General features: G+C 43.8%; 1 protein-coding gene across 4 annotated transcripts in view; it reads right to left on the minus strand.

The window, feature by feature from the left end:
• CLCN1 (chloride voltage-gated channel 1) overlaps positions 1 to 17,870 on the minus strand; it is a 101,273-nt gene that overhangs the window by 60,412 nt on the left and 22,991 nt on the right. For 2 of the 4 annotated variants that reach the window (XM_083419619.1, XM_083419620.1), the window contains exon 1: positions 723 to 1,089. The exons of the other annotated variants lie outside the window; for them this stretch is intronic. In XM_083419619.1, the coding sequence (XP_083275745.1) occupies positions 723 to 911 (189 nt within the window). In that variant the 5' untranslated portion in view covers positions 912 to 1,089. Of the gene's footprint in view, positions 1 to 722; positions 1,090 to 17,870 lie in introns of those variants that run through there. 4 annotated transcript variants of the gene reach the window in all.

Here is a 17,870-nt window from a genome sequence, read left to right on the forward strand (position 1 = left end):
CAAAATCCCAAAGTCTTCTACATCACAACCTTCCAAGTTCATAAACAACCTTTCCAAAATTCTGACACTGAATATATGTAGAAAGAGTCTGGTGAAAGGCGGGTAATAATAATAATAATAATAATAATAATAATAATAATAATGGTCCCTGTACCAGATAAGATTGAACTGTGGCCCAGATGTTCAGGTCTGGACTTTTCCTTCCACGCCATCTCCAAGGAATCCATTTGATTGCTGTGGGCGTCGTGGTGGAAATTACTAACACTTCCATTCAATATATTACAGTGAAACAGCCATCTTTCCCACATCATACATACAGTGGTACCTCAGGTTACATACACTTCAGGTTACATACGCTTCAGGTTACACACGCTTCAGGTTACAGACTCTGCTAACCCAGAAATAGTGCTTCAGGTTAAGAACTTTGCTTCAGGATGAGAACAGAAATCGTGCTCTGGTGGCATGGCGGCAGCAGGAAGCCCCATTAGCTAAAGTGGTGCTTCAGGTTAAGAACAGTTTCAGGTTAAGAACGGACCTCCGGAACGAATTAAGTACTTAACCTGAGGTACCACTGTACATGCCTCCTGGTTCACCTGGTGCTCAGCAAATTTTAAGCAAAAAATTGTTAGCAAAATTTTTAGCCTGCCCTCAGGACCAGCACGCATGTGATGGGCTCCATTCTGACACATCCGCCTATTAGTATTCCATAACATCCACCCTACCTGAACGTGGTTGAGGGCCTTCTCCTGGTACTGCACGCCGTCCCCAGTTCCCCCGGTCTCGTGCCCCACCTCGGATGGGATCCCATAACTGGTGCAATTTTCATAGTGCATGTAGTCGTACTGGGGGGCACCGCCCCACAACGCTGGGCCCTTCTTGGTGTCATCCGCCTTGTGCTCTGAATGCTCCATTGCGCTATACTCGACTTCTTCTGCGCTGGGACACGGGTGCTGCAGGACAAACGCCGAGCCCCACAAGCTGTTTGGCCCAAGGCATGGCCTCTTGTCTGCCGACCTCTCCTTCCCTATCCCTTATGTCTTTCTCACTTTCTTCTCTTCCTAGCCCCCAAAGGCGTCTGGGGTAGTGATAGCTGGGTTTAACTATATTTAGAACAACCTTCTTCTGTCACATGACCCCCCCCCCCCACCAAAGCCACATCTGATCTGAGCAAGAGGCATTAACTCGGCCTGGATTGAATATCAGGTGTGTGACAGGAGGGAACCCTGAAGGAGCGGGGGTGGGGAGCAGAAGGCAGCAATGAGGGAGATAGGAAGAAGCAGCCGGGCAATGCAAGGCCGGCAGGATGGGACAGAAGCACACAGAGTTCCCCTCTTGTTCACGGTAGCCAGTCTTCCCCTCTGCATATTTACGTATTGATACGCTAGGATATGCATTGGTATTGGCAGTTCATTACGTCGGCTGCTAAAGTCCAAATAACAGCACAAATAATGCATGCCCTCCAGCATTTCTCAATGAAAATAGGGAAACTCTATTCCATTATTGTTGTTATTATTATCATCATCATCATCATCATCATCATCATACTCCACCCATCTGACTGGGTTCCCCCAGCCACTCTGGGTAACTTCCAACATCTGTAAAAACATAATAAAACATTAAAAACCTTCCCTATACAAGGTTGCCTTCAAATATCTTCTAAAAAAGCATGGGTAGGCAACCTAAGGCCCGGGGGCCGCATCCAGCCCAATCGCCTTCTCAATCCGGCCCACGAATGGTCCAGGAATCAACCTGTTTTTACATGAGCAGAATGTGTCCTTTTATTTAAAATGCATCTCTGGGTTATTTGTGGGGCATAGGAATTTGTTCATTCCCCCCTCAAAAAAAAAAATAGCCCGGCCCCCCACAAGGTCTGAGGGACAGTGGACCGGCCCCTGAAAAAGTTTGCTGACCCCTGTTCTAAAGCTTGCATAGTTACTGCATCTCCTTGGCTCAGGGGTCGCATAACTATACCCACCAACATTTCTCCGATGAAAATAAGGACATCCTAAGGAAAAGTTCCAGGATCAAATCAGAAACATGGAAGGCTTCTGTAAATTTGGGACTGTCCCTGGAAAATGGGGACACTTGGAGGGTTTGCTAATGCCACCTTCACACAATGATAACCACTTGAACTGGTCATGGCTGCCCCTCCCAAAAAATATCCTGGGAGCTGTAGTCTATGGCAAGGGTGCTGAGAGTTGCTAGGAGACCCCTAGGGACCTCCCAGAACTACAGCTTCCAGAATGATGTAACAACAATCAATCCCTCTTCACAGGGAACTCTGGTTAGTGTAGCTCTGTGTTTCAAATGTATAGGGCTGAATTCAACTAACCCAGTGCGCTTGTGCAAGTCAGCTCAAGGTTTCCAGCTAGAGGAGGAACAGCGCTTTCTCCCCACCCCACCCCACACCCCCATGCTTCCTCTAAGTCTGCTCTGGAGGGTCATGACAACAACTAGAGAATGGATTTAAGAATTATGTACAACTTTATTGTACAAATAACTCCATATTAGCAGAAACTGAGTGATATTTGTAAAGAAAAAGATCAAAGGAATGTCTACAAAGCACAAAGAAGTGATATTATATAATGTAAACCTGTGTAAAAAAGAATGTTATATCAAACAGTGTAATGAGACGGATGGGAAGGATCAGTACTTTTACTATGTAAATAACTTTGTCTTTTTTTCCTTTGTTTCTTATTTTTGTTACTTCTTTATTTTTTCCTTGCTTTATAAATTTTCTATTTTATATAATTTTCTTTTTTTTCTACCTGTTAAGAGATAGTACATAATGTTTGTATAGACATGCAATTTTTTTAATCAATAAATAATATTTTTTTAAAAAAACAAACAAACCCCAGGGCACTTGTGCAAGGCAGCTCAAATTTCCAGCTAGAGGAGGAAGAGGGCTTTCTCCCCACCACCTGCCCCCCGCATCCCCATGCTTCCTCTAAGTCTGCTCTGGGGGGTCATGAGAACCCCCACAAAACTGCCCCGGGGGGAGGAGAGGGAATACTGTTTTATCTAACAAGCAGAAATGTTTGCGCTGATGAAACAATCAAATCAGAGCAGGGTTGAATTCCACGCATGGTGTGTAACGCAGCTCTGGTTCCTGCAAAAAGAACAACTAAACTGAACTGTCATGACAGGATCTTCAAAAAATACCTTTTTGAAAGCGAGGTTACCTGAATTTTGCTTGACATTATTAAAACCAGTCGGCATTTCGCATCCTGAGTTTGCCAATGAAGCAGTACCTGTGCTACTGCCATTTGGTAGCACATACATTTTGCAAGACAGGCTGTTCAGCAATGACTGTTATGAAGAGAAAATGCAACGGCAGGCCGTAGATCAATAATGATCTGAGACCATGTCTGACACTCATCAAACCTCACATTGGCCTAATCATTGGCAAAATGCAAGCTATTCCACCGATACGTGCCCAAATGGGCTTTATTGTGAATAAAACTATTAAAAATATTCATATTTGTGTAGCTGTATGTTCTTAGAATAAATGTTTATCGCTTATGAAGAAATATCATGCAATAAGATCATTGGTGTTCTTACACTCCCCCCCCCAAACAACTGTGATTAACTTTGCCTTCCATTGAGCCATGCAATCGGCTTTGTGTTTCCAGCTCCAGACCCATTGAAGAACATCTCATCCAGTTCAATCTTTGAAAAAACAACTTTGAAAAACTTTTTCATATTCTCCAGTGTGCTACCCTTGCCGTTGTGGCGGCACGGGGTTGCCGTTCTGTGATTGGACTTATGCTACTTGTTGAACGGTTCGTTTATCCAGTCTGTATAACATTTCCTGCACATGTAACTTGTTAAGATGCAGCTGTACATTTATCCACTCCATGTTTACAGTATCTCCAGGCTTTGTCTTGCATATGGCACCTTAGTATGTTTGTTGTTTGAGTGGTTACAAGTCTATCTCTATTCTAGCTATTATTCTAGTAAATTTGGTTTTATACTTATAAGCCAGTTTGTGGTGTTGGTGTTTTGTACGATATATACATCATCGAATTCCACATATAAAAGGGGAATTCTTTGCAATGTTTTTACCTTTCTTTGCTTTTAAATTGTTCTTAACTTGTTTACACTATTTTGTACAGGTTTTTGTTTTTGTTCAATGTTGTAAACAACTTTAGATATATTTTTATGATTAGATAGTATATAAATATTTTTATAAATAAATAAGAGAAAAACAATATAAATGGTTATGAAATAGACATAACTGCAATTAAAACGTATGAAACTGATGGCTGCCAAGGACGTAAGGTCCAAAATTCACTTGTCAACAAACTGATGGGTCATCATACCATAAAGGCTAGGAAACACTGAGGTAGAGTGTCTATTGATTGTCGGAATGCCACTATCCACCCAGTCCCCAGACTCTATGGTTCTCTGCTTAAAGGAGCAGTGCATGTTCTGTTAAGCTGTGGGTGAACATATCAGACGACACAGCGATTCTTCAAACAGCTCTTGTTTATTCACAGGCCAGAACAGAACTGAACTGAAGGGTTCAGCCAGCCTGCTTATATAGAGCTCCAGTACAACGTAACTGTAACAACTTTCTGTAACTATCCAATCACTGAACGTCACTTGTGATCCCTTATTTGCATAACTATCTACAGTATCCCCCTGCTGGCCCAGGGTGAGAACTTCAGTACATAACATGTTCCTTGCTGCTTCTTTAAACCCATAGGTGTACCCCTATGGGTACAACTGACCCCAGTGCTGTCGTCTAGTGCTGGCTTCCCCAACACAGACTTTCCCCCCTTCTCACTCTGTTTTCTATTATATACACTTCTATCTGCAGCAGCTGGGAAGGGACCTGCTCATTTATTTGCTTAGCTGTGAGAAGAATGAAGGGCACATTTTTTCCACCCTGATGGCCCACTGACAGCTCTTGAACCTGCTCATGACTTGGCCTGTCTGTAAACAAGACAGCTTTTACAAGGGCAATTAATAGGAAGAAAAGAGGAAGTGAGTGTGAGACCCCCAGATCATATTCCAAGCAGGAATTGTGTGCAGGGAAAGAAGACCCCTCTGCCAATGAGCAATTTCCAGCACCTCTTTTTTATCTCTTGATCCCAAAGAGAGTATGACACAAAGACAGTGGCAGCACCAGGGGGAGAAAAATTGTAGCAGGGGCATAGGGGGAGAAAAATACATTTTTGTGCCAGTGAACTTGGTCCCCACATGTTGGGGGTGTGGAGGGATAAAGATTTGGGGGCATTTTTCCTGCAGGAATACTTGTCTCCTGCTCATCCTCCCCCCACTTGCCCCTCTGATGCTGTCTATGCATAAACAGCAAAACTTCCTACAACTGGTTAGAAGCTGATTGACACTAAAGTGACAATAATTTCTGCTTCCCAGTTTGCTAACAGCAGCAACAACAAAATACCCCCCCCCCCAATACTCTGAAATGAAGAAAACTTCGGGTGACCTATGGATTTTTTTGCATGGAAGGAACATGGGCTCCATTCAGTACCAGTACAGTGGTACCTTGGTTCTCAAATGCCTTGGTACTCAAACAACTTGGAAGCCAGACACTGCAAACCTGGAAGTAAATGTTCCGGTTTGTGAACTTTTTTCGGAAGTCGAACATGCTCCATTTTGAGTGTTATGCTTCCGATTTGAGTGCCACACTTCAGTTTTGAGTGTTATGCTGAGTTTTTTGCTATTTATTTTGCGTTTTTGTTTTTGCAGCTCTTTTTTGTGTGTGTGTGACTGTGTGGAACCCAGTTCAGCTACTGATTGATTGATTGATTGATTGTGTGACTGCAGTACATTGTTTATTGCTTTCATTTTATGGATTAATGGTATCGTTAGATAGTAAAATTCATGTTAAATTGCTGTTTTAAGGGTTGTTTTTAAAAGTCTGGAACGGATTAATCCATTTTGCATTACTTTCTATGGGAAAGTGTGCCTTGGTTTTGGAACGCTTTGGTTTTAGAACGGATTTCCGGAACGGGTTAAGTTTGAGAACCAAGGTACCATTGTATTCAAAACAAATTCCTGGGATCGGAAGACTTTTAATTTCAAGTGCACACCTTCTGTAACTGGCTCTGGTTGGTGGGTCTCACAAGGAGAGTGGAGCCTGCCATCCTGAAGTCTGCCCATCATAGCTGCCAAGTGTCCCTTATTTGAAGGGACAGTCCCTTATTCCAGCACCATGTCCCACTGCTGTTCCTTATTGATGGATGTCCCTTAAATGATGTCCCTTAAATTTCAAAGGAAGCAGCTCCTCTCCCTCCCTCCCTGCCAGCCAGGGAGGAGGGAGGCTCCAACTGTGTTGCTTGGCTGTGTTTCTCGCCCAATAAGAAGTCTAAGAATGACTGGGGGGTGGAGCTTGCATGCCTTGTGTGTGGCTAGTTAATGCAAGCTGAGGGGTTTTTTGAATGCTGGACGCCATTTTGTTGCACGTGCTGCTGCAAACTTTGCAGTGCAAAGCCATGCCGGGGAGCCATCTTAAGTTGAGGCTGCATAGGCCTTGTGGTGCATGTGATTCAGATTCTAGTCAGTTGAACCTCTGGTTACAAAGTTGGTTGGACAGTGTTCTTGAAGCTACCAGCATGAGTTTGACCAGACTGCAGGACGACAGGAAGACTGGAGTGCCTGGAACAGGTGAGGCTGCAGGTCCCTTATTTTGGTTGCTGGTCCCTTATTTTCAAATCTGTAAGTTGACAGCTATGCTGCCCATCCCTGTTTTAAAATACAGTAAGGCAGCTTTTCAGCTGCACACTAATGAGGCTTAAATATACAGAACCAACTAATTAAAATATGTTAAATACTCAAGGTGTTGGTAATCTGCTAAGGTTTGCTTTGCGTATACATCTGATTCAAACACTATCCATCCATATACTCTCAGCAGAAAAACATTCGCACTGCAGTTCAAATATTAACACATACCGTGCCAAATACTAAATTTTTGACATGAATGTTGCAGTTTCTGAGATCTGCAAAAAACAAAAACAAAAAAACCCTGCCTTTCACTCCACATATTTTTCACACTTGTTTTTAGCTTCTTCAATGCTACTTTTTTTTTTTTTACTTGAAAGGGTTTCTTCACTATTTGATCCCAGCCAATCACATCTGGAATATAATGACAGTAGCAAACCATATACAGTGGTACCTCTGGCTGCAAACGGGATCCGTTCTGGAGGCCGTTCACAACATGAAAAGAATGCAACCCGCAGCGACGCATCTGCGCACGTGCGGGTTGCAATTCGCCGCTTCGGCGCATATGCATGATGTCATTTTACGCTTCTGCGCAAGCGCGAGTGGCGAAACCCGGAAGTAACCCTTTCTGGTACTTCCAGGTCGCCGTGAGACATAACCTGAAAGAACGAAACAAGAAGCGGACGTAACATGAGGTATGACTGTAGCCAGACAGATCTGACTATGTGTTGACTACACTGATGGCAAATAAAGTCTTCTCAACGCCATCGTTTACAGTGTGCATGTGTGAGGTGAGGGATCATATCCCTATAGCCCAGGCAACTGGGGTGATGCTAAGGGTCCAGCAGTTCCATTACCTGCTTTGTGGCATCACTTTCACCCTAAACCAGCTCTCGTTGCATGCAGTAAGTCATGCATGACTAGCTAGGCTGAAATGTGGATAGAGATCTACATCTGGATGAGTTGCCGATTGCTCATCCCATTGAAATTAATGCAGTGTGGATGGATTATAATAACCATATCTGAACGTGCATCTCTCTACATCACATTATGCACTTGTATGCACACTCTGATGTGAATCTGAATGTGCCTCCTTCTCCACATTCAGTTCCAACTAGTCAGCTGCATATGATTGGACAAAGTGCTACATTTGCAAACAGTTTTGCCTCTTTTCACAAAGGACTGGGGTGGGGGTTGGGAATCACCAAATAGGGAGGTCATCTTTCACACGGGACAAAAATGTTCACAAGACATCACTCACTTCTCCTTTTGGCACACCACTAATACACACACAAAAAGAGAGAGAGAGAAAAAATTTGCATTTCAAAGAATCAAAGAATTGTAGAATTCGAAGGGAACCTGAGGATCGTCTAGTCCAACCCTCTGCAATGCAGAAATATGCCATATTTCTAGAAGCTTTTTTTGGATAATGAAACTCAAAGTTGTTGAGATTTTTTACGGAAATGAAACTCAGTATCAATTATATTAAAGCAGTTAAGACACTTCCATGTAACCTAGAAAGCTGAAATATTTTATGCATGTGGCCCAAAGTGCTCCGATTACTGGTAAAATCTGAAAATGGGAGTGATTGCACACAGGGACCTAATACCACATTCTTGCGATATCACAAACTGGCCATTGAGATATCAGGATGTTTCAATTTATAACGTTATAAACAGAAACAGAATATGAATGGGGGACATGGATTGAATGGCATATTGGTGCCACTAATGTCATGTGGATGTTGGAATAAAAGAAAAAAAAACTTCTATGCATGAGCAGTACTGATCTCACAATATCAGTCTAATTCCCCCTTGGCTTTGACACCTGAAATGTATATCTTAGGACCCAACCTATTCTCTTGACTGCAGCTTGTTTTTAACTGTCTTTAATATTGTATTTTAAAAATTGTTGTAACCCACTCCAGGATTTTATGGCAAAGGACGGGAAAGAAATCTAAACAATACACTAACAACAACCACTCACATGGAAATAACGTGGTATTCTTGTGCATGTCTCCCTCAGAATTAGGATGGTCCTGTGTCTTACTCTACAGAGGGCTCTCAGAGGACAGCCATCTATCTGAAAGTGTCCTTAGTCTGAGGGCTCTCCAATCCAAGTCTGGTTTGAAGATAAGGAACCATAAAACAGGAGAATTGATGTTGCTCATTGACAGTTAAATATACCAAGAGAAAAGCCCACCAAGAACTCAGGCCAATGTAAGTTTCAATAGTGGGAGGGGTCCCTACTCACAAATCAATAGTCAATTTTAACAAAAATGATCCATTCAAAGGTATGTATTCTGACAAGGATTACGAACTCAGATAGAGATTACAAACTTTTCTCTTGGTATATTTAATAACAAGAACTCCAATTTATTTAACGTTAGCTCATTGACAGTTGGCAGATTCTAGTCATCAGAGCGAGCATACAAGACGCCTGGTGTTTTCCCCACTGTGATCAGATGTACAGTGGTACCTCGGGTTAAGTACTTAATTCATTCTGGAGGTCTGTTCTTAACCTGAAACTGTTCTTAACCTGAAGCACCACTTTAGCTAATGGGGCCTCCTGCTGCCGCCGCACCGCCAGAGCCCAATTTCTGTTCTCATCCTGAAGCAAAGTTCTTAACTTGAAGCACTATTTCTGGGTTAGCGGAGTCTTTAACCTGAAGCGTATGTAACCTGAAGCGTATGTAACATGAGGTACCACTGTACAATCAGTGGTATAAAGATATTTCTATTCAAATGGTAGTAATTTCTAGATATTTCTATTCAAATGGTAGTAATTATTTCAAAAACATGCATCTATACATATACATTTCCATATGCATATGTTATGCATATTTGTGTCCTCCGGCTCCCTTTTTTTTTCTTTTTGACATTGCAAATTCTCTTCATGACTGGCCACCTCACTCAACATGACTGTTAACAGTCCTTCCATACGACCAAAAAACATGAAATTGGTCCTCAAATAAGATGTGTGTGCATGTGAGTAAAGAATGGGAGAGCCTTGAAAGGAAAGGAAAGGGGGACGGGAGGTGGAGCTCACCTGAGGTGGATGTTTCTTCCCGGCAGCCATACCTGTACCTACCACTGCAGCCCAATTCTCCTTTCTTTCACCTGTTTCGCAGGCTGAAATTCAGGCTGCTCTAATATAGTGCCCAGCCTCTTACTCCTCCCCTCCTTCAGGTCATCGGTTTCAGCATTATGGTGAAAACCCTGAGACTTCCCCTGGCAACCCCTGGCTCTGTGAGGAAGAGGAAAATATACAGACTGACCTTGGGTGCCAATGCCTCTCTCATAGTTCTGCCAAAGGGGAGATTTATCACCTCATATGCTACCACTATCTATCACTGGGGGAAGGATTAGTTTTATGTCCCCCCCCCTCACTTACACCTATTTGTTTTCCTACTCATTTGGGTTAGTAAGTGCCTCTTGTTCCCATCTAGAAGCTGCAGAATTAAAAGGTCTGTGATTTCCCAGGTATTCCTCTCCCTGAAGGATACTAAGGTGTTTGCTTGGGGTTCAGGTGTTTGCTTCAGGTTACAGACTCCGCTAACCCAGATAGTGCTTCAGGTTAAGAACTTTGCTTCAGGATGAGAACAGAAATTGTGCTGCCACGGCACGGCGGCAGTGGGAGGCCCCATTAGCTAAAGTGGTGCTTCAGGTTAAGAACAGTTTCAGGTTAAGTATGGACCTCCGGAACGAATTAAGTACTTAACCCGAGGTACCACTGTATAGAAAACAGGAGGAAGGGGGAAACTTACTGGACTCAACCTTTCTAGGCATGGGGACAAGTGTAGTTTCAGAAGAGCCCTGAGTCAACTCCGCAGGAGAGATGCCCTCCTGGGTCACAGCTGTTTGTCTCAAAAGAGCTATGTGCCAGATATTTAGTTGGTAATGCATACATTGCACAGCCACCACAGGTCTGGAGAGGCACAGCCCATCATGGGAGGTTGAATTGGACCTCCCTAAATCCACAGGTCTGAATCTCTGCCCACGTTGCCCAGACCCTAGTTCCAGCCATGAAGGTTTCAGTCCTGTCAGCTTTATTAAAACTGACATCCAAGGCACTTTCCCATGTCTTTTCAAAATAGATTTATCTTTTTTCCAGGTGGGCGCCATTGCCATTCTAAGAGAAGAAGGGAGAGGTTCATAGTGAGCTCCAGCACCTATTTTTCTAGAAAAATAGCACCGATTAAGCCTGTATTGATGTCTACCTCACAGTCTCTTTGTCCGGCAGACAGAAAAACACTGAAGTGGAAGAACATGCCCTGAATATTGGCTGGGTTATGCTCTGGAATGGGAGCCAAGGTAGGAATGAACCCTATGGAAAAATAAACTGCTGTCTTCTGGACCCTTCCCATAATATGCATTTCCTTCCTTTGAGGCCGTTTACCTCTGTAATCCTATCTATTTACCTGGAACTAAGTGGGTCTTCCTTCTGAGTAGGCATGCATAGGATTTTGCCATAAGATTCTGAGATTTTGGCTCAAACTCCAACACCTGTCAACCCTAGCTACATCTAAATTTATATTCAATATGTTTCCAGTGCCCAGAATAGCAGATGTAATAACGTGTGTTCTGCTGATAATGTTAGAGGGAAGACAGAGCAAAAGGAGAGAGAGAGAGAGAGAGATCCTGGATGTGGAGGAGAGAGAAAAGATTGCAGGATTGTTAATTAAGGGAGAAAGAGGAGGAGGAGGAGAGTTAATGTGGCTCGATATTTTGATGTGACAGCCTGCCTGGGATGCCAGAAAGATATGTGAGAGATTATTTGAGAAGCAATAATCTGGGGCTGGGCTGTGTGGGAGGCTGCAGATTTGCAAAATGTTCTTTTTGTAAGGGAGGGTTGGAATGGTGGACTGGATGAGGTCAGTGTGAGAAGGAAAAAAATACTGAGGGAAAGTATGAGGAATAGCATATACTGGGATATCCACAGGGAAGAAGGGATGGGATTGGGAGGAGGTGTGAAAAGACGGATTGGGGAGGTTTGCAGACAAAGGAATCAGGTGGAAATGAAAAAGCAAAAAAGGTGGAAACGCCAGAGGCATGTAAGAAAAAGAGGTCCATGCGACAAATACCAGAACACGGACTGAATTAATGCAAAAGCCTTGTCTGTTTATGAGTCACGATTACTACATTTTGTGAATATGAATGGTTCTCATAATGGAGACAAAAATGGGATCATTTCCAGACACAAATTATATAAAGGGTAAAAAAAAAAAAAACCCAACTTAAAACAATTCATACAAAATAATTTATTAAACACCCATTTGGTCTTTATGTTATATGGCTTTGATATCGGAAATATTCCATACCAGTTGCAAAATTCAGTATATTTAGAATATCATATATTTATTTTTCTAGTCCTTATGCCTGTCAAGGCATGTTTAAAGTGTGTGGGCATTGACAGGTGAAAGGGAAGACTGGGTGGTGTTTTCCCAAGAGGGCAACGCTCCAGTGCCTCTCAGCTTTTTGCCCAGACCCATTGACCTATAAACATAAATGGCACTCCATTCCTCTATAGAGCTAGCCATGCCTTAACTGAACCTTACCCAACCTTACCCAACATTGGGAGGGCATCAGGTTAAATAAGGTTGCCTTAGCCCACTGAAATCTATGGGCTTAGAAGTACCTTACCTTTAAGAGAACTGGGCTGACCCTATATACATAGTTGCTCGGTTCTGAATAGCCTATGGAGACCACAGAGTCCAACTTTCCATGGCATAGAATTTTATTAATATTTTATGTTAACCTTGGGAACATGTAGCAGCTTCCAGAATTCATGTGCCATATTAAAATACATAGAAAAATCCAGTTCAATTGTTTTCTTCATTTCATTTTGGCAATTCCAACGTGATTTCTTCCTAAGGGATGTTAACTTAATACAGGCAGCACTGCATGGGTGTAGCCAAGGCGGAGGGGCAGCTGCCCCCCCCCTAAATCAATAAAAACACATAGCTAACTGAGGTTCTCCCCCCCCCCAAAAAAAATCATGGCTATGCCCATTGCAGCAATGCTACATGCGAAGTATCATTTAGGGCCCCTCAAGATGATTAATTGATTGAACACGCACAAAACTTACATGGAGGTTAGATCATGTCTAATCTGTTGTGACAATGAGCATTCACCCTGATTTGTTTGTGGGGTGCTTACATGTCTTCCCATCAGCTGTTCATTCATCCCATACTTTTCAATGCATTACTGTCACTTTCCAAACTGCAAACAGTCTCTGTGTTGTCATTTTTAAATAGATTTGCTGTGCTAGGATGAAAGAGCTCTGTTAATCCATTTTAAGTGTGCAAACCTAGAGTTCTGCTCTGTGCTAGAATCCTGCAAAATAGTAACCGTCTGGAGGTGCTCTGCCTCTTGTAAATAAAGCATATGGAATTAAACCATAAATGTTTCCCAGACTAATTAATTAAGGTTTTGAGTCATCTGAAGGTAGCAGGTGTTCTGTCTGTTTTGTAAACGGAACAAGTCACTCCAGAAAAGCACATATCCTGAAGACAGATCCCCTCCTAGTGCTCAGTCTCAGGAATCTCCGTAAGGGTACCTTTTAAAAAACGGTGCCAGGACTCTGAGGTTGCTTACAGCCTTAAAATAACAGCTGCCTCCTGGAAGAGGGATCAGTTTCAACAGCTCTCTAATGAAAAGAAGAGGCAATTCATGGACCGTATCTTGCTATCCGCACAGCAAATCACAATCACAATCCGTTTGAATTTGCCTGTCTCCTGCCACTGTGAATGGAGTCTCCAAACTGCTCCAAGCTGTTCTTCCTCAATCGAGAGCATTTGGCTGTGTTGGCAGACACAGGTGACACAGAGAGTTTGTCTGTGGGCACCTTACAGCTTACTTTGCATTCAGTGCACTCCCCCTGCTAGTTTTTGAAGCTAAGTACACCTAGCAGTAGCTACTATCCATATTGATCAAGTAGTTTCTTGAGAAATGCTGTTGCTTGATGCACTTTTTCCCCTCTCAACCAGCTTCAGCCCAACAAGAAAAATTAAACCTTGTTGACTTTGTACAGTGGTACCTCGGGCTAAGAACTTAATTCATTCTGGAGGTCTGTTCTTAACCTGAAACTGTTCTTAACCTGAGGTACCACTTTAGCTAATGGGGCCTCCCGCTGCTGCTGCGCCGCTGCTGCACAATTTCTGTTCTCATCCTGAGGTAAAGTTCTTAACCTGAGGTACTATTTCTGGGTTAGCGGAGTCTGTAACCTGAAGAGTCTGTAAGCTGAAGCGTTTGTAACCCGAGGCAATTCATTCTGGAGGTCCGTTCTTAACCTGAAACTGTTCTTAACCTGAGGTACCACTTTAGCTAATGGGGCCTCCTGCCGCTGCTGCTGCGCCGCTGCTGCACAATTTCTGTTCTCATCCTGAGGTAAAGTTCTTAACCTGAGGTACTATTTCTGGGTTAGCGGAGTCTGTATCCTGAAGAGTCTGTAACCTGAAGCGTTGGTAACCCGAGGTACCACTGTACTTAAGTCCAGTGTGTACATTTGATGCAGTATTTGCACATACGCATGTAAGAGCTTAATGGGGGTAGGGAAACCAAAGAGAGCATGCATGTCAGGTGAAGATAATGGCTACCCGGCTCTCTAATGTGTACAGCAATGTGCAAATGAGACTCTAAACAAAATGGGGGGAGGGAAGGACTGTGCTGCATTTTAAGCTGCTAACATGTACAATACAGTGGTACCTCGGGTTACAGATGCTTCAGGTTACAGACTCCGCTAACCCAGTAATAGTACCTCGGGTTAAGAACTTTGCTTCAGGGTGAGAACAGAAATCGTGCGGCAGCAGCAGGAGGCCCCATTAGATAAAGTGGTACCTCAGGTTAAAAACGGTTTCAGGTTAAGAACGGACCTCCAGAACGAATTATTTTCTTAACCTGAGGTACCACTGTACATAGCCTTAATCTCTGATGCGCTTATAACTAAGGAAGACGAGGGGGTTGTAAGATGAGAGGAAAAGCTCTGGTTCACACCAGTCTTCTTGAGACATTATGCCCTCATGTGCCTACTGTCAGGATGGCCAATGTGATTTGCGGAAAAGTCTAATTCTGGAAAGGAAAACTCATACTTTTTAATATAGAGATTGTGCCCCGCTTTTAATGCAATATCCCCCCCACCCCTACCCTCCATATTCTGGCCCAGGACACCCATTCAGGCCCTATCAAGTGTCTCTCTGTCCTTCCCACCTGCCCCTTGACTCTGCAGAGGAAAGAGCGTGCCAGCTTCGGTGCCCAGCAGGTGGCTTCCCTCGGCCCTTGCTGGCTGTCCCTCACCCTCAGCGCTCACTGCAGCAGCCAGAGTTTCTCAGCTGCATAATCTTCGCCAGCTTTTGGTTTTACAAGCTTTGCAGGGAAAGTGCCTGATGCGCCAGGCAATAAATTCAGAGCCAGCCAGAGCTCCCTGCGCTACCACAGTTTCAGCACAGCCTCGCAACACACGTCCTAACAGCCTCATTGCTGCTGCCCCCCTGAAACTGAAATCTCTTTCTCTCTCTCTCTCTCTCACACACACACACACACACACACACACACACACTCCCAGGCTCCACAAGTGTCACAGTGTGTTTTGCTGTCATCCCCTTATCAGAGGCCGGTGACAGTTGTTTTACAAGACAAGTAGATTGCTTTGGCCTTGCCTGTGAGGGATTTATTACATTTGGCAGTCTTGGAAGTTGCTTCCCCCCTCCCTCATTTCTCACTTGCTGTGACATGATTGTCGGTAATTCCAACGTGGGAAGCAGCACAGACCTTTCTTTTTTTTTAAATTTTATCCCACTGGAGGCTAACCAGTTTCTGACCTTTCAAGTGTCCCTATTTTCCAGGTTAACAGAAGCCGTCCCGGTTTCTGATTTGATCCCGGAATGTCCCACTTTCTCTTAGGATGTCCCTATTTTCATCAGAGAACTGTTGGAGGGCGTGCAATTTCATAGAATCATAGAGTTGGAAGAGACCACAAGGGCCATTGAGTCCAACCCCCTGCCAAGCAGGAAACACCATCAGAGCACTCCTGACATATGGTTGTCAAGCCTCTGCTTAAAGACCTCCAAAGAAGGAGACTCCACCACACTCCTTGGCAGCAAATTCCACTGTCAAACAGCTCTTACTGTCAGAAAGTTCTTCCTAATGTTTAGGTGGAATCTTCTTTCTTGTAGTTTGGATCCATTGCTCCGTGTCCGCTTCTCTGGAGCAGCAGAAAACAACCTTTCTCCCTCCTCTAGGTGACATCCTTTTATATATTTGAACATGGCTATCATATCACCCCTTAACCTCCTCTTCTCCGGGCAAGTGAGCTGCAGGGCCAGTCTGGTAAGGCTTCGTGATGGAAAATCTGTTTAAATATGGAGATGCCCCAAACACATCAAAATTGTGTGTGTGACCATTTTAACAGCAAAGAAGCATTTGCTGGCGAGGGGTGCATAAACTTCCCCAATCCACTGCTTACTTTCCCACAGCCTTTCCTTCCAAGTTCTTTCTCTCACCTGAATACCTTTGAGGGATAGGAGCTTAAGTGAGGACAATGGCACTGTAGAGGGCCGACTGCAGAAGAGATATGCTGTTCTTTGGGGTTCTGCCTTCCTTACCTTCCTATTCGCTTTGCTATTAAAAACTGGCCCCACTCCCTCTTTTTATGTGGCTGGGGCAGACTTTTGCATTCTTTTGAGTTTGGGTCAGGTTTGGGGAGGGTGTACCTGCTGGTTTTGCTGGAACAATGGCAGTCACATGCCCTTCAAAGACATTCCTTCAAAGAAATTAGGGATGTCCTACTCCATTATTATTATTATTATTATTATTATTATTATTCCCCACTCTTTCTGATTGGTTTGCCTCAGCCACTCTGGGCGGCTTCCAACATATATAACATATATAAAAACATAATAAAACATCAAACATTTTAAAACTTCCCTATATTGCCTTCAAAGGTTGTATAGTTACTTATCTCCTTGGCTTAAGTCCAGTCACGGATGACTCTGGGGTTGCAGCGCTCATCTCGCTTTACTGGCCGAGGGAGCCGGCGTTTGTCCACAGACAGTTTCCAGGTCATGTGGCCAGCATGACAAAGCCACTTCTGGTGAACCAGAGCAGTGCACAGAAAAGCCATTTACCTTCCCGCTGGAGCGGTACCTATTTATTTACTTGCACTTTGACGTGCTTTTGAACTGCTAGGTTGGCAGGAGCAGGGACCGAGCAACGGGAGCTCACCCCGGCTTGGGGGGTCATATAAATCCATACTCTCCAACTTTTCTCCAATGGAAATAGGGATGTTCTAAGGAAAAGCAGGTTGTTCTGGGATCAGATCAGAAGCTGGGGCAGCATTTGTAAATTTGGGACTATCCATGGAAAATAGGGACGCTTGGAAGTTCTGCATTCAATACCAATGACCATAATATCTTCCTGGGTCCTTTGGTTGACGTGGGCTGTGGAGCATTGTATTATGGTGGTTCTCATCACCCTTAAATGAATATTCCTAGCTGGTGCTGAGGGGCTTATTCTCGGCCCCCTGGACACTGGTCTGTGAGGTTCCTCAGGTCCTTATTTTGTCCCACATGCTTTAAAGCATGCAGTTGCTGCGAAACGGCATCTGCGGTTTTTAGGTATCGCCAGTCTAGACAGGGTGGAGGTCCTGATGGTCAGTAGACAAAGTGATCCAAAACTGGGAGTACAATGTTCTCTAAATGTGCTGGCACACCCTCGAAGGGATTAGGTTTGCAATTTTGGGATGCTTTTGAATACGACATTGATTTTGGATGTGCAGGCCACTGCTGTGGCCAGAAGTGCCTTTGCTTAGCTTCAGCTGGTGTGCCAACTGAGCCCCTCCTGGAGAAGATGGATTTGGTCACAATGACATTTATGGAACACCCTCCGATCCGATGTCAAGGAAATAGACAGAATATATGAAGGCAGCCCTGTATAGGGAAGTTTTTAATGTTTGATGTTTTATTGTGTTTTAATATTTTGTTGGGAGCCATCCAGAGTGGCTGGGGCAACCAAGTCAGATGGGCAGCTTCTTCTTCTTCTTCTTCTTCTTCTTCTTCTTCTTCTTCTTCACTAAAGTTCTCACTCTGGGCCAGCAGGGGGATACTGTAGATAGTTTTCACTCAGGTCCACGTATGCAGATAAGGGATGGAAAGTGATGTTCAGTGATTGGATAGTTACAGAAAATGG

The sequence above is a fragment of the Podarcis tiliguerta genome (assembly GCF_965153285.1).
Source record: "Podarcis tiliguerta genome assembly, chromosome: 17".
Lineage (NCBI taxonomy): Eukaryota > Metazoa > Chordata > Lepidosauria > Squamata > Lacertidae > Podarcis > Podarcis tiliguerta.